Genomic DNA, 17,998 nt, shown 5'->3' with positions numbered 1-17,998 from the left:
TATACTTTTTGGGAGTAAAGACACTCCGCGGACTAAACTGCTGTATTTTTATGTTAGTGGTACTTGGCGTAAGAAGCTAAGACAACCACGAACGAACTCAATCGTGACGACGAAGCGATGACACGTTGTGTGTTGACGAGGGACATCTTGTGGGCAAACGGTGCAATTGTATAACCACGTCATCCGCGTCAGGGACTGACATAAACCTTTAAATCGGCTGACATCAACACGTAGGATCTTTGAGCGGTGTAATTGACACGCTGATGTAATTGCGAGCCGTCATCGGTGTATGGCTTTGAATAAAAACGTGTGTCACTATTTTACAACATGCGTGAGAGCGATGATGCACTTTTTAAATCAGAGTTCGAGCTCCCTTCGAGGCTGGGTCGGCCTTGCTCGGAGCTTGCAATGTGTCTCGAGGGGACGCCAATCTGGCAACCACGAAACACAGCAACCGTTGTCAGGAAGTGACGTCAATCAGCGCACTCTCGTCCCCCGTTTTCCTGGTTTTGAACGCCGCGCTCGAGAGTAGCCCGGACTGCCATGTTCAACGCAAGCGATTTGGAGGGTGACGTCGACCACTCCTTTTTTGACAGCGACCGCGACGAAGACAGGCACCGACGAGGAAGAGGCAGGAGCGAGGAAAATGCAGCGGATGAGGACGCTCCCAGCGGCTCGTTCGAGGCGCTAGATGACAACGTGGACAGTGACTGCAGCACGGACGACACCCGCCGTTCACGAGCCGCCAGGCACTCGGTCTCACAGCCAGTCAGCCCGCGGTATTCCCGAGCCAAACGGCCGCAGAGTTCTTCCACCGTCTCCAGCCGCTACAGCTCGCCGGGAGGCTCGAGGAGGAGAGGCCGAGAGCCGTCTGCCCGCGTCCCCAGCAGGGCGTCCAACAGATTGTCCCTGGCCGAAGAGTCGGACTATAGTCCGATCTCATCACCTTTGCAGCCCCTCCAGTTGAGGGATCGCAGGGAGGGCAGCGCCAAGGGGAATCGGCGGGAGAGTGCACCTCCGACCCGAGCCAGCAGCATCCTCCGTCCAGAGGGGACCTTGAATGCAGGTGCAGTTCAACAGTCAGTGGAGCCGAGATGCTCTTCGTTCGATCGACTATTCCGGTCAGCAGGAGTGCAGCCAGAAAAGTTTCATTGGGGTAGCCACTGTCCAGAGTGACACAACACCCCAATGAGGGGTGGCTATACATTGATACGAGCCTGCCTACGCCATTCTTTAATCATACCACCCACATTGTGATATCTAAATTATGAAAATACTTGACGCCATTCGGCATTTGTAAAGCATATTAGGCCGGTAAACAAGCCCTAAACGTCTAGTGTACAGTACACATGACGTCACAGAAATTACTGTATTTTTTCAGACTACAAGTTGCTCCGGTGTAAAAATCGAACCATCCCCATAATGCACAAAAAATGTCGCACTGGAGTAAAAGTCGCATTTTTGGCGTGTAGGTTATTTTACAAAATACTTGCATGGAAAACTAAACATGAACAGGAAAGATGTTTATGCTTTTTTTGCATCAGTTTTTTTTTGGTTCATCTGCTTTTACAAATTTATCATTTATTCCAAACTTTCTCTCTGCTGCTCATCACGGTTTTCAGCTGAAAATTTCACTACTTGCAGCTGTAGTCTGCAGAATGGTGACTGTCTTTTGCAATTAGTATATATTTTTTCATGTATAAGCCGCTCACAGTGTTAGTCACAGGACTGGCCAACCTATGAAAAAAAAAAAAGTATTGATTTATTGTCTTAGGCAGCAGAAAACTTTTTGGTGGTCAGTAGAAAATCGAATTCAAGTATGACTTTAATGCATTAAAAAAATGGATGGTCATCCAGAATAAATAATTGTTCAAATCTTCCAGACACAGACTCCTATGCCAGTGGCAGTGTCATCCAGGACAACCTTGTTCTTCACTGCAGAGGACGCCCGAGCAGGAAAAATTTCACCTTCAACAACAACGAGGTGCGACGCATCGACCATGAGAATCAACGACTTCTGCGAGTGCTCTCCCGTATCTCCTTAGCGCCCGGTGCCATCGTAAGCCAGTTCAGCCGCAAGAACACAACCCCGCACATCCCCCACAGCTCCGTCAACCGCCTACGGGAGCAGAAACGCATCGATAAAGACAACCAAGTGAGCCCAGCTTCTTTCCTCTCAATTAAAACATTTTCTCCTAGCATTACAAATTATCCCCCACCCCCTGGAAAGTGATGGTTTTGGAGATGTGAACATTCTGCCACATGCCAGGGAATTATGTTTTACTAAATAAGGGCATCACTCACTATTTCTGGATACAATGTTGGAATATGTCGACTGATGACTTTAAAGAGTTAGTGTAGGTGGTTTCTCTGAGTGGGCACATGAAAGAAGACACTGGACAGGCGTGGACAGATGGCAGCAGGTGGGGAGGGTGGTGGCACACCATAGCATGACTGCACTGTGACATTATGGGACAGTACAACCTCTCAGTTCTTTTGCCTCTTCCCACAGTATACTGTGCACATGCCTAAAAAGTGTTTGCTTTTTGGTCTACGTAGCTGAAAAAAATCGTCTCAATTCTTATTCATTGCCATATCACGCTCGCAAGGGCGCTTGTTGCCAGGCGGAGTTCAGATGGTGCCATCATAACCACGACCAATCATTTTGTTGATTTATGATAACTGATAACCACGCCCACGAAGGTGTTTGTATGGCAAATTAGAAGCTGGTACGGACAGTTATTTTGTACGTATTAATCTTTCACAAACTTAATATTTCTACCGGATGGCCAAAACCAATATTGCAATAAAGCGCCTAATTGTATATCTCAATACAGTACCATCAATGAAAGGTTTTCACATGTCTCGATATTAGTGAAGTGACACAAATCCAGTTTAAAAATCTGAAAACACACTTTCCAGTCATGTGGTTTATGCATAAGATAAATAATGTTGATGACATATTGTAAGATTCCCTCTAGGAGTGTACTTTATGTGGAATTGCTCTCTTTGCAGGCCCTCCTGAAGAGGTTGGAGTTTGTCAAGTCCACGCCGGCACTCAAGCGTTCCAACCAGCTCTCCGACTACAAGCGTCAAGCCAGATTTCAGGCCACACCGTGTGAAGTGTGCGACGCCGCCACCAACATACTTCCATCCAGCGGTACCTCAGCACAATCTCTCACACACAGACTAAAATGTTTCAGTAATCTTTTTATGGCAACAAGGAAGACAGTGTTAAGGGTGACATGCATTTGATTCCATGAAATCTAACATGTGAATGTGAATGGGATGTACCGTATAAAATGTGATGTGTTGTCCTCATTCGCAGTGGCGGCCGGTGTGAGCTCCATACGGGGCAGCACCTCCCAGATTGGAACACGTGCCACCTCAGCAAGCTCCAATGCAAACAGGGCCAAAGCCATCCTCGCGGCGCGCCCACCTTTTTGTTGTTAGTCGTATGTGTCTTTCATTTCCTTAATAAATCTATTTTACCTTAGAAAATGTTTGAGTGATTTAAAAAGAAAATTTTACCGCAGATATTTTTGACAGCGGGGTAAAAAACAATCATAAGAAAAAAAAAAAGTCTACATTTTTTTAAAAAATATACAATCAAATGATACATTAGCATTTTAATCATATTAAAATGAATGGAAATTCAAATAGTTCTTATTTTAAAAATGTTGGCATTTAAAAATTTTATATTAAAATAACATTTGAAATATATTTAAAAATGTATGTTAACTTCATTTATATATTGAAAAAAATGTAAATGACAATTTGATAGCAAGTCAATTAAGTAGACTTGTTTCCTAATGTAATGTCTGACAAAGTGAATGTAATAAAAATAAAAAATAATTCCAAAAAAAAATTAAAAACACTGGCAACAAATGGTGAGAAACTAAATCTTTATTCTTAAGACAGTTGGTGGTTACAGTTGGCCTTTACTTGGCACTCTCTGGCCTCTTTATGAGGTTAGGTCGACCTGCACAATCCAAGGTATTGCATTGTGCAGGTGTACCTAATGTGGCTGAAATGCGTATGTACAGAATCTTTTCGGGGCTGCCACATGTAAAGAGCAGAATTAAGACTAGTGGGCATTCTGGAGGATTTCCATCGCGGCGCACCTATGTGTACTTCTTGATCTCGTCATAGAGCACGAGCACAAAAGCGCCGCCCATCCCTCTGATCACGTTGGACCAAGCGCCCTTGAAGAAGGCTTTGGAACCTTCATCCTTGAGGATCTTCCTCCAGCAATCCATTGTGCCCTTGTACATGATGTCAGCTGCAAGACATCAAATAATGGGAGTCACGTATGTTGTACTTGAAAGCAGGGCTGGGCAAACAGCCTTGTCAGATACAAAACAATTTTGATTTTATAGCACATTTCATCTATAAGGCAACTACGTGCTTCGCACCAGAAACAGTTAATATTTAAAAACAAAGCAGAGAAAATAAGTAGCTTCTAAAAACTGCGTTGACAAAATTTTAACACATTAACAAAAAACATTTAAAAGTAAAACAAGTGGGTTTCGAAAATATCTAAAAGAAAAAAAAAGTTAAATTAGAGGACATCGAAGGTTTGAGAGGAAAAAATAAAGTTTTTAACCTGCATTTAAAAGCACAAACTCCGGGCTGTCTTCTGTCGGCATCTTATTCCATTTGTGTGCAGCATAACGGCTAAATGCAGTTTCACCATGTTTACTTTGAACACTGGGCTCCACTAAGACCTGAGTCTGCAGACCTTTAATAAGTATTTCTTGAATATTCAGGACCCAAACCATTCGGCGATTTATGGACCAGCACCAGAATTTTTAAATCTATTCTGTAGCTAATTGGGAGCCAGTGTAGAGCTGTTATGACTGAAGCAAAATGCTCTGGTCTTTGTTGTGGTCAGAACCCAAGCTGCAGCGTTCTGTATGAGCTGCAGCTGTTTGATGCTCTTTTGAGAGTCCAGTAAGAAGACCGTGAAAATAATTTTTCATCATCATTTAAAAGGCTGTTTAATAAGTCAGCATCCCAAGATTTCAGACTTGCTCTTTGGTTTGTAAAGAGGCACTCCAATTGTTTTCTAGCAGCAATCCCCTTTACTGCTGAAAATAATTAGCTGTTTTGCTTTAGAAGGAAGTAAATTTTGTTTCAACCAATTCATGGAAAAAAAAAAAAAAAAAACTTTCGCGATGAGCTCACCTCCTTTGCGACCAGACTGCATCATCATACGACGTCTGACGGTGTCGAAGGGGTACGACACCAGGCCGGCCGCGGCCGTCACCGTCTGGGCGATCATCCAGCTGACCACGATGTGTGTGTTCTTAGGATCGGGAAGCATTCCTGTTGACGAGGAAACATTTGTTTAGTCACTACAGCGTCTCAAAACCAAAACCTATCACGGGAGCTGTTTCTAATATACTCTTAGCCACCTGCCCGACTTAAAATGGCAAACTGACAGCACTGCATTTTATTTAGTTCCTTTTAACTAAACTATTGTTTTAACTAGGAGTGAGCATCTCTACAAGGACGATTCGATACGGTTTTAGATACATGGGGTGCGAAACGATTCAAGTAACGATTTGGTTCGACTCAGTGGTTGCTTGAGTTCAAGAGGGAGATGTAATAAGTTTTTGGTTGTCATTGTACATTTGGCAGTACTGGACATTTTTCCTCAAGATATATCTCACCAATAAAATAATTGTAATCAATTTTCGTGTTGCACAGTGCCCATGAGGTTCTCCACTGGTGCTTCCCCAAAAAGTTGTTAGTAATATTTTTGTTCCCTGAATTCCAGGAACATTAAGTCAAAACAAGTCTAAGCATTTTTTGTTAAGAGGTTTTTGATCCATGGAAATGCTAGTCTGCTCGATGTCAAGGGCTCACTGAGGTAATTTGACATGAATTGGTCATTTGCTGTATCGCACAATTATACAAAGTTGTCACCGTCTAACAGACATAAGTGTAGTTGCACGACTGAGTGGTGGAGTGGTTGACTAACTTTTGCTGCACGACCTAATAGCAGAGGAGTGGGAAATTACAAATGAATGTAGTTGCCTTATCTTGCGCTGATGCTCATCGCCTGGGTAGCATATGATAAGTTACCTTTTGACCGCTTCGTAGAACAAGTACTCTATTTTTATTCACTAAGTTGATCAACTTAAAACCCAAAAGATGTCCACCAAGATACATTGTGTGGATGTCGGGTCGCAGCCAGTGAATATTTTTAGAGCAGAAATTCAGTCCCCTCGATAAATCGGTTAAAAACTGATTTTGCATTATTGATCTCTGTAGCATGGATTCAGTAAGCTATGTGAAGAACTGCAAGACTGTGTATTTTTCCTTGCCTTTAGCTGTGTCAAAGCACCCGAAGTATGCGGCCCGGTAGATGATGATGCCCTGCACGGACACGTTGAATCCCTGGTAGAGCCCCTTGAGGCCGTCCGTCTTGAAGATCTTAGTGATACAGTTTCCCAGGCCGGTGAACTCCCTCTCGGCCGAGCCTTTGCCGATGTCGGCAGCCAGTCGCGTCCTGGCGAAGTCCAGGGGGTAGACGAAGCACAGCGAGGTGGCTCCGGCCGCGCCACCCGATGCCAGGTTGCCGGCAAAGTAGCGCCAGAACTGTGTCTTCTGGTCCACGCCACCCAGGAAGATCTTCTTGTACTTGTCCTTGAAGGCGAAGTTGAGGGCCTGGGTGGGGAAGTATCGGATGACGTTGGCCAGGTTGCCCCTCCAGAAGGACAGAAAGCCTTGTTCCTTTGGGATCCGCACCACACAGTCCATGATGCCCTTGTACTGCATGTCAGCTGTGATCTGCTTACTGGCATGCTGGACCTGCACAAACAAATAGGAGTATAGAAAACATCTAACATGGCTCATCGTAAAACAAACCAATTTGTTTGTGTTTCTTAAAGAATACATGGGAAGAGGACCTTGAGGAAAAAAATAACATCAAATCGCAATTTTATTTTATTTATTAAGGGGGGAAATTTGAAATTATGCCATTTTTCTTATTCATATTAGGGGCTCCTGTAAGATAAATCACACTCAAATATTGTTGTCGTCCAAATCCAAGTCGGTCTTAAGTTCAACACCCAGGTACTGTCCAATTTGAAAGTGTTTATGGTACACCTTTAAAATCTCACTAAATCAGAAATTAAGAGGGCCATCTTGGGAAAAATATGACCATCCATCAAGTGTGAACTTAAATGTATGGCTATTCATTTGCAGTGCGGACAAAAAGGGGTGACCATGTCCTGTGCTGCAGGGAGTCTCACATTCTCCAGAGGTGGCAAAAAGGCCACAAAAAGTTGAAAAATGTATTGCTCATTACTGTTTTTGTCAAACAGCCGCTAGCTTTGTGTATTTTGATCAAATAATGTACACTGCCAATGTGGTGGTCATGTTTGCAAGAGAAAGACAATCCCTTCAACTATAATTGAAATTGGGGGGGAAGCCATTATCTATGGTAACGGAGGTGAGAAAGGGAATCGCTGACAGCGCAGCTCACGACCTCCACGAGATGTGCGCCATTATCCTCCCCAAGCATCAAAACAGTGTCAGTTTGGATGAACTTTTAAAACATTTACATTTTTTAAAAAGTATATAGAGATATTTTTTAAGCCACAAAAAGAAAAACACGTGCACAGATCCGCTCTCTAATTGACTAAATATTGTTTATGATGTGCTGCCACAATGAGAGAAAGTGCTGTCTTGACATTTGCTCACCCTTCCATTAGTGCCTATCGAGAAAAATATGGCCAAGTATAAGTACCTTATTGTCGATATGCATTTTTAAAATGCATCTCATAAGATTTGGACAATTGCAATTTATATGCTTTTGGTCCCCTTTCTCTCCCCGCTGCTCGCAGATTTGATTGGACAGGAAGAAGAAGCCTTTCACCACATTTGGGATGTCGAAAAAGAGGGTGAGTGCTGTACAACACTGCCCTCTATTTGTCACCTCCTGTCAGTGCAACGGCCGAGTGTCCCAATATTTTTGTCCACGTAGCGTCTTCGCCACTGTCACTCGAGAAAGGTCCGAGTATGAAGTTACAGCTACCGAGTTAAATTTAGCGCTTCACTGTCGCTGCTTATGCGTCAGTCGGGTTCTGAGTTCAAGTATTAAACTTTGGCTCACAGACGTGTAAGATGGGCCCTTCAATGGGGACGCATACACATTAATGTTACTTGGCACCGTGAGCACCACCAATGCTGTGCGTAAACATTTTAAAAAACATTTCCAGCTCAATATTTACACGTATAACAACAGCACGTTTTGCTCACAAATTAAAATTCGGCAGATGATATTGCTAGATTCATTTTTACGCAAATGTTACGCACATAAACGTCGCGTCAGAAGCTGTTTTTGCTCGATTCAATTAACTTTTACGCGCGATAAGATTGGTTAATGTATTTCTCTCGTTCTCACTCGATTCTCTAACTTTTACGCACACATAATATGGTTGATTATTCCTCCTCATTGACGCGCATTTAGATTTACGTCATCAGCTTTTACGCACGGAAGAATTTTCCATTGGAACTCTTGTTTGGCACGCTTTACGTATCTAAATTTGATTGATTCGTTTCAGCACCTGCTCCGTACTGACACGCAGGACGCGCATTTCGGCGTCCGTCACCCAATTTGACGCATTTTTACGGTTGGTCCTTTGCGCACTTCAGGGAGGAAACGTTGAGTGATTTTAACATTTTCATTACCTGCAGTAAGAGTTTGACTCTCTCAATGGGTGCCACGGCCGTCTTGGAGATGGCAGCGGCCACGCCACCAGCCAAGAAGTCCTTCAGGAAACTGACCACCGCGTCCGACATGGCTGCACGCTTAAAACAAACACACGAGGCTCCTCCAGGAAACCCGACGTCGCAGCTCCAAGTGGACGATGCACCCCCCACGGGTGTCCTAATATATGAGGGGAGCTCGTTTATCGCGAGAATTAAGAGGTGATGGATCTCCAGCCCGGCGAACCCGCACACGAGGCTGAATAAATATCCGAGGTTGAAGTTCACGAGGAAGTTTAACGACGTGCTCACACCAAGGGGACGTTTAAAGGACACGCGAGGGAATAAAAGACACGTTCACTTAATACGTGTAAACAATCTTCAACATGCAACACTTGTTGGTAAACACACTGCATTGTGTGTTGTCTAAGTGGGTACAGATGGGAATATTTGGTGCATTTTAATATTTTGGAAAATATTTTGTGTTGTATAACTGACCTTTTAATGTAGATAAATATAACACATTCACAAATATAGCTTAATTAAACAGAATAGTCATTTGAAAAGCGCGAAAATGTGTGGGGACTGACTTCTGTCTGCCTGCTTCCCAAGACTAACTCTGCATCTGTCTGTCCATTTCTGAAGAGTAACACTGTGTGCTTTTTCTAAATGGGCTGTCACTTGTATTGCGTTTTTCTACCTTTCGATATGCAAAGTACTTCTCAGTCTACCTTAATTAACTCCTGATGACCATCAGGAGAAACTGGAGGTTCGGTATCTTGCTCAAGGACGCTTGGCGGCGCATCAAACACCCCCAATCGAGATAGTATCTAGATCTACATTTCAAATTTTCAGCAGATTTTTCATTTTAGAGAAGTAGGAGCCATTTTAAGGATGAACACAAAACTACATTTACAAAAATATTAATCAATATTCAAGTGAAACTTATTTTCTCTTCCCGATTTCTGTAGTATTTGACAAAGGAAGGCCTCAAACTACTGCACCTCATCTTACCAGATACGGCATTTTAGAGAAGTATAGGCCATTTTAAGGACGAGCACAGTCAGAAATGATCAGGATCATTATCCAGCTTATGCAGACCTTTCTGATGATCAGATCATTTGACTCAGATGTGTTGCCGTAGGGAGAAATTGTACAATACAATACAATTTTATTTGTTTAGTGCATTTAAACAGACTGGCTGTCAAATCCAGGTCCAGAAAGTAAAAGTCTTGCCACGGTTTGGCTTTAGCTACAGGTGTTTCTAATCAAATAAATGAGCTCCCAGGATCTAGCTTATTTACTTGAAGGTTGTTTAGAAGTACCTGTGGCTCAATCTTTCTAACTATGTTCCAATGCGCTTTTCTCCTTCGTCGAGATCATTCATCCCACTTGTACAGGTGTCCTTTATGCCAACACAGAGCAAGGTGAGCTGGTGAGTATGCTGGCTAAGCAAGAAATTGCATGCTCCCTAAAAACTTTTTTAATTTTTGCAATATGGATATGACAATTATAATAATATTAAAATACAAAACGCATAACTGTTATACATTTACATGGACAACAACGTGATAAAACACAAGCTTTTCCACAATATGAGTTCAAGTGATGAAAGAGGAGCCTCCACCGAAATGGTAATGTAACACACGTCACCACCACGCGGTTGCTGCAGGTAAAAATAAATAAAATCAATGCATATTGTCTTTCATAAGATCACAATTCATTCACGACATTTTTTTTATATAATTCAATTAATTGTAACAATTTTTTTTACCCAAATTAATTAAATGATTCAAATCTGACAATATGTCAAATTGAGTATCTTAATAAAAAAATCATAATTGATAACATTATTTCTGCTTAATTTCTTCACAATTGATCAAACAATTAATAATACAATTTGTCACGTTATTAAATATATTTCAATTATAGGTTTTTCTGTCACTGTCGTCATATCAATTAATCCATGGCCCAATGAAACAAATTAATTAAATACTCAATTTTTAATAGAGGAAAAATGCAAAATGAATACAAAAAAATCTTACTTTTTAAATATTACCGGATTTTATACCAGTGTAAAAAAACGCATCGACCTTGATGCTGTTCATTAGATAGCCACTAGGTGGTACTGTTTACCAGTCCTTGAATTTTCCAAATCAGCCAGTTGGCGGCACTGAAAACCCAAGTGGCAACTGTCAAACAAACAGCCGTTTTTACTGGGCGACACATTAATAGAAATAACACTTTTTTCGGCCCACTCAGATTGGAGACCCCCCTTCCCCCCGGAACTCCCCATCCCAGCCCCCTCCCGCCACGAGGTCAGAGTTGAAGCTCAGCTGGCAGACACAGAAGGTTTGCTGGGGATTGAGCGTCCCTCTCACGTGAGCTCTTCACACAGCCTGCTAGGCAGCAGGCTTTCTTGCACCTGCTTCTTGCCTCTCTATCTGCGGTTTATTCCTAAACTCGCTCCACTTGTTGTACATAAGACATTATCGGCAATTTATTTTATCTCATTCAGGTGTGCGATATAACAAGTTTAAATGTATTATACACGTGTGTACCCACATTATCGCATTATGTCCCCTTGAAAATATATATTTTTATATTTTTTAATTTCAATCAGGTCACATCTGTCATTTGAACAGTGCTGTGTAAACTATTTATACCTACTTTATGTTTGTATTGTGTTGTCTATGATTCTTTTCTAATTATTGTACAAATTATTTAATTAAAAGGATGAATATACGTGCATGTAAAGTTTATTACAATATTGATCTAAACATTGATTCATTATTAATACTAGTATTTTATTTGTTACAATAAACCTATCCAAAAATTCTTTAATTTGTTGAATGATTAAAAAAAAGGTTCTTAACTAAAGTTCGGGGTAATGTCAAAATGAATGCCATGACTATTAACGTCTTCTTGATGATGCAAATACTTCACTCATGCCATAGTTTGCCCAAGCGTGTTAAAAAAACGTCCTCATCACATTCAAACATCTTTTTTAGGCTACCTGGGCAACTTCTATATTATTTGTAAATATTTTTTGTAATTGAATCCTTCTAACATTTCTACCCCAATTCAAAGTATTCCAACTTCAAGGATGTCTACAGAACTATTTTTGACATTCCCTAAATTCAACCTTTTTTCAAAAAATGTTATTTTATTTTATTTTTTTTTTTAGTACAAGAGATTTTACATACGTACAGTATTGCATACCTTCTATTTCCCTGTTTTTCACCCCATTCAAACCATTAAACCTCCAAATTGTTCACCTAATTTACTTTGCATTCTTGGGTTACTATCACATTTTTTTTTTTTTTGCATTTACCGTGACAAATTACCCAAATGAGTGCAGATTTTTTTCACCCCAATCCTTGCAGCTCTAAACTGATTCAAACCATTCAAACTTCAAAATGTTCTAATTCGGGAGATCTTGGAGCAATACCCACTTTTCCCAAAATTGCACATTTACGCACATAAATTCCCAAATTACTAGAACATTATTTGCGTTCAATTCTTATGTTACGATTTTCCATATATTGGCATAGTTACATCTAGAAATACTGTTCTTCATAAATAAAGGGTAAGATGTAAAATCTTCACTTATTTTGATGATTTTAGCCTATTTTATTAAACAGTTTTCTCAATTTTTCCTCTCAACAGTTCCTACCTTTCACTTCTTTTTTCAGCATTTCTGTTGTGCATCGCTCATTCAGCAGTCACATGCAGATACAACGCAAATTGTATTCTCTGGTTTGTATATACATTGTAATATCGCAATGGTCACACGTCGCGTGCGTGTGTGTGCGTGTTGATGAAGATTTGGGGTAGAGGACAAAAAAGTCGTTGCTTGATAAGATCTGTCAGTTTGAGGGTGGGGATCATGGAGGGGATTTGCATTTTGAGTATGAAGAGCTGCAGGTGTCAGACAGTTAGAAAACACCCCACGACCCTCATCAACATTCGCTGAAAGCGCAGCACATCAACTACAGTCACAACTATGACACATGTAAAAGACAAAGTGTGTGCGTGAGTGCATGTGTGTGTGTGTGTGTTTTTATTCAGTGGGATAACTAGTTGCGATTTCAAACAGCATAGAGCCCATTTACACATTTTTTAAATGTTCAAAAATTGTATTTGTTTTTTTTTTTTTTTACTGATATACGGACATTTTTAATTGAGTTGAAAATTTATTTTTCCTCAAGTCATCGAATTTGATCTCATTTCCATCGATCACATTTAAATGTCTTTCATCTAATTTCAACTCATTTTGATTTGTAAACTGTCATTTCATCTGAATGTGTCTCATTGCATCGCTTCCTCTCCAATCTTGAGTTCACTCATTTCATACTTTGTAATTTCATCTCATTCGGTCAAAACAAATATATTTTCTTTTCTCATGTGTCCAATCTCACCTCATTTTTTTTAAAATATCAAGTTATTTAATTTGATCTCATCAAATACATGTTTTACATACCAGGTCCTTGCATTCTTAATGAGCAATGGATTTGCTAGCAATTTAGATAGCAATAAAACCAAATTCAATACTAGAAAAGACGCCTTTGTTGGATTTTCTTTAGTTAAGATGAAATTCCGCATCTGGAGGAAGACCGTTCCCTTAACCAACAATTCTAATCTCATTGTATGGCATCTTCTGCTTCAATTTGCTTCCTATGTAGAATTTTTACCCCATATTTTGAACACTCTTGGCTTGTTTATTACTCCACAATTCTCAGTCCCACGGCGCTTTGAAAACGAGCCTGTGGCCTTAAATCCATAGGGCAGGCGGGGGGAGGCTGACTGGAGCTGGAGCTCAGGGCAAAGGAGATTATTTGATTATTTCTCTTCTCTTGGCCTCCTTCCATCTAACTCCAAAGAAGCCGTGCGCCGACGAGGATTGTGTACCTTTGACACAAGTTTCAAACCTCCACCGTATGAGGGCGGTGCCACGGGCAGAGCAGCTAAGGTGCCTACACACACACACACACACACCCACACACCCCCACACACACACACACACACAAAAATCCCCATGACCAATCAGGACACAGTCAGTGAGGGGGGGGGGGTTGATGGACATGGGGATTGATAGACTCGGGACATCAACATCCTCACTTACCTTCAACACTCCTTACACACGCCTTTTCTTTTTAGAACTTAGTTTTGCCATTACATTGTTGTCATGTGATCAGTTCTCGAGTCCGTGTGTCATCTGAAAGGAACCACTTGTCCATCAAGCCAAGCTGATGCAATCACAATGTTTGAAAAGTCAAACTTGTCCAAAAGGAGCGATTAACTAGGGGAAAAAGGTCTCCCATTCTCTTTTGTGTTCCAATTTGGTAGTTTGTCAGGATTCAAATTCCTTCTTTGCACAGCAGCTCTGTGACACTGTGTAAGCAGACGTACGCACATCAACACCACCAAATTGGATACATTAGACAAAGTCAACGCTGCTCACAGTTCATCTTCGGGATAACAAGATCAGGCCCAACAGGAGAGAAACGTGGAATCAATCCCTGTAAGATTTAAGAAATACGCGAGTGCAGCTTGTAAATACACTCAAAGGACACTCTATTAGGTACACTAGTGCAATAGAATGCCATGCAATAAAACAACTGAGAGTTTTAAAATATATATGTTTAAATACACAGTTTGGATTTACACTGTCAACAACAAAACAGTGCTATGGGAGCTTTGACAGTTTATTAACGTTCAATGATATTAAAGTAAAAATTTAAGAAAATATTCTTCCATTTTAAAAGATGGAACCTGGCATGTTATGAAAATAATAGTTCAACTCAAAGTCAACATTCATGCAAATACATGTTTTAGTAAGTACTACTAAGTACGGAACTCAAAAGTAACTCAGCATATAAATAATCAGGTTTTGTAAATGTTGCAAAAGTCATATACAGTATAGTGAATAAAAAAATATCTCTTTGAAAATGTAAGTCAACCTATTAAGAAAAGCAGAAATACGGATTTTGTTTTTTGAAACAAAATGAGAAAATCAAATGAAATCATTACACTTTATTTATTCCAGGAGGAAAAAAGAAAAAAAAATCCAAGACGCGTCAATTATGATGAAAGTCTTGTGGCAAGTGTCCATTTTCACGAGATTAGCGACAATTAACGACTTTGAACGATGCTCCCCCCTCCCCCTCCTGAACAAAACCTCACTTGTTCCCTGCTGACGTTTCCGTCCTCTTCACCTTGCGTGCCCACGTCTATTTTCTTTTCACACAAGCGCCTCGGACACTTGGGTAGAAGAATTCCCGCGAGTAATCCGGTGAAGTGCTCGTATATTTGTGGGCCCCTCAAAGTGATGATGGGCCCTTCTTACTGTGTGAGCGTGTGAGGGAAATTTGAGGCATTCTTGAGCAGCCCTCTCCAAGTGCTCGGGACCACTCAAGATGCATGGTGGACCCTCTGGACGAGGTGAAGTAATCTCATGTGGAAGGAGTTCGTAATGGGGCCACACTTGTTGAGGGTATAACCCGCACTGGCGTCTTTTGTGCTGCTATGTTAATGCGCACTATTTTCTCTTTCCCTCAACGTTACAAGTGGCAACCAACAAGCGTTTCAATAAAGGAACTCAAGTAAAGGCAACGTTTCAAAAGGAAACACTATCGATGTCACGAAAGGAACACACTGGACATGATGTTATGGCAACTTTCATTTCATACAATAATATATTTTCATTTTCAGGTTTATCTTGACGTCCAAGTGACCCGAGTCCAAGATGAAACTTCATAGCAAGCAGCAGAAAGGTGAGCAATTCTTCCAAAAAGAAGCCAAGTGATAGTTCCAAACTCTTTATGTAAGCTCTTTGTCCTTATTCATCAAATAATCGTCCCCTTTTGGCCTTAATTTCTCATTCTCTGTCCCCAAAATGTTTGTCTCTCTGGGATGGATGGACGGACCGTTCCATCGATGGGACGAAATGTGTAAACTTTAAGTGGGAGTGGCAATCAACAGCTTGAAGCCTCTTTTTTTATTTGTTCGCTATCTGCCAAAACTAAAGCGCTTAAAAAATAGTCCGAATAGCAGTTTGTACCTTGAAAAATTTTTTATGGTACGGTATATCACTCGTATCTCATTGCATTATCTTATACTATATTCTTTCAAAATATGTCTTTCATTCTAACAATATTAGTGTTTTTGCATTTTGTTTAATATTACACTCAAATATAATTAGAATATTTAATGAATATGTCAATTGAATTAAAAAAAAAAAAAAAAAATCCAATTTATTTCTGCTTCAGCCACAAATTAGTCGTATCACTTAATCTAACGATTACAAAGTTGCATAGCTATTCCATGCCATGACTAATGTGTCACTGGACAATAAATGTCAGAGCACAAAGGCAATGTCTTCATACATGTCCATGTGTTTATTAAAATATGCCGTGAAAAACGTAAAAGTCCATTAGTTGCAGACGCCTGATAAATCAATTTGTGCCCCTGGAAAAAGCATCACTCCTCCTTTGAGGGATCAGCCAGCGTCCATCTTGTGTTGATGGCCGGAGAGAAGGCCCGATTGACCCCATGACCCCGTGTGTGTGTTTATGTCCGGCACTCCTGTCGGCGGGTTAATGAGTGCTGGCTGCTGGGGGTACGACGGGCTTGGACTAAGTAACACGGCCTAGTGACCGCCCTCCGCTCTGATCCAGCAGCCTCGTACGGTCTTTGCCATGTCGTCCTCATTCGGACAGCTTTTCTAATATACAAGCGAATAATGCCAAGAATGTTTTTTTTTTTAAATGGGTCATTCTAGCCAGAACCATAGCTATTTAGAACTGTTTATAATTCACCGCATCAATTCCAGATGACGATAAAAGCATGACGGATGTCAGTGGAATGTGCCTGTATACGACTAGATTCCTGTCTTCTAACATAACTGTGTTATAACATTTAATAACAGTGTACTTTCGTACTGTACCTTTTCAGTAAAGTACTACTATTTGGGGGGGGGGTTCTTTTTAGGGATGGATTAAGAAAAAGAGGATTTTTTTTTGACAAACAAGTCTATAGTTAAATTACATTCCAGAGAATAAAAATATTTAAAAATATATCGGGAGTATTATTATTTTTATTATTTTTATTTTTATTACATTATTGTTATCAACAATGAAAATGTGATATTTCTATTTGTTAACATTTAATGGTTGTTATTATTTTAACTAAAATAAATAAAATATATTTTTAATTTATTAACATATTGCAGAATTAACAAAAATTGTAACAGATAGCAAAAAAGTTACTTTAGTAAACCATCTTAGGTCCATAAATATTTTTTTTTTACTCACTTGCTTCTTTTATGTTAAGTCAATCACTCAAATGAAATAACTTCAAATTAGTATGTAGTAGTAATTCTATTCTTTTTTTTTTACATTTTTAATTCTAATATTTAAAAAATATTAGGATTATATAAAAATATAAATATGAAAACAGATCTCATTATACCACGACAAGTAAACAATTACCTCACATATGCCACTTTGATTAATAACGATTAACACTTAAACTCTATACATCCTTGGTGAATCATTACGCTTTTAATACATACTATCTTACCCATTTATTAATTGCAATATGGCCACCATGCATTAAGAGCAGCTCTGCACACAAATGAGGTCAACACACGCTGGCTACACCACATTCCCTACGACTACCGAACCCCCGTCCCCCCCACTCCCCTCATCCTGTGCCAGTGTGGACGTTGGTTAACGTGAAGAGGGGTAATGAATTTTAAACTGCAAGAGTAACAGCTCTCAGACATGCGGTTTCAGTGTGCGAGCAAGGGGGCGAGTGGGTGGGCGTGTGTGCCTTTGGGATTTGTGTCTATGTATCTGTGAATGTGAGTGTGTGTGTACGGAGGATAAAGACCTTGCAAACGGGCCTGGCTTAGCTGACAGGTGACAAGGGTGCTAGTGAAAGGGGATTTTGTAATACCAACAGTGGGCAAGCGAGGAAGGGACGTGTGAAAAGGGAGAAAAAGAAGACTTTTCTTGAGCTGCTGAAGGAGCAGAGAAAGGAGGCCCGGAGGCTTTTGCATGGCCCTAATCAAACCGCTCCACCGTCTAGCGCGCTCATTTTTATTCAAAACTTCCAAATGCTCAAATCACGCCAATGGGATTGATCCCTGTGTCAGCGCCTGTGTGGTATTTCCTTTCTCCGCTTTTTCCGCCCCATCCTCAACTTTGACATATCAGTCAAGCCGCGCTACAATACGCAATACAAGCCACACACGGTCTAATTGTTAGAAAGT

General features: G+C 40.6%; 2 protein-coding genes across 2 annotated transcripts; one reads left to right on the top strand and one right to left on the bottom strand.

Annotated features, from left to right (window-relative positions):
• Positions 1-199: 199 nt before the first annotated feature.
• Positions 200-3,555, top strand: cfap97 (cilia and flagella associated protein 97). Its single transcript, XM_088303716.1, has 4 exons — positions 200-1,066; positions 1,884-2,155; positions 3,016-3,160; positions 3,329-3,555. The coding sequence occupies exons 1-4, from the start codon at positions 544-546 to the stop codon at positions 3,451-3,453; spliced, it is 1,065 nt and encodes a 354-aa protein (XP_088159842.1). The 5' UTR covers positions 200-543; the 3' UTR covers positions 3,454-3,555.
• Positions 3,556-3,888: 333 nt separating this feature from the next.
• slc25a4 (solute carrier family 25 member 4) lies at positions 3,889-9,023 on the bottom strand. Its single transcript, XM_088303180.1, has 4 exons — positions 8,704-9,023; positions 6,333-6,819; positions 5,188-5,328; positions 3,889-4,282 (listed from the first exon to the last, which is right to left on the bottom strand). Exons 1-4 carry the CDS (start codon positions 8,812-8,814, stop codon positions 4,125-4,127), a joined length of 897 nt encoding a protein of 298 aa, XP_088159306.1. The 5' UTR covers positions 8,815-9,023; the 3' UTR covers positions 3,889-4,124.
• Positions 9,024-17,998: the final 8,975 nt, after the last annotated feature.

The sequence above is a fragment of the Idiotropiscis lumnitzeri genome, chromosome 8 (genome assembly GCF_059441095.1).
Source record: "Idiotropiscis lumnitzeri isolate Australia: NSW breed Sydney's pygmy pipehorse chromosome 8, RoL_Ilum_1.0, whole genome shotgun sequence".
Lineage (NCBI taxonomy): Eukaryota > Metazoa > Chordata > Actinopteri > Syngnathiformes > Syngnathidae > Idiotropiscis > Idiotropiscis lumnitzeri.
The sequence above is the reverse complement of the archived record's forward strand: the minus strand, read 5'-3'. Positions and strand labels throughout refer to the sequence as shown.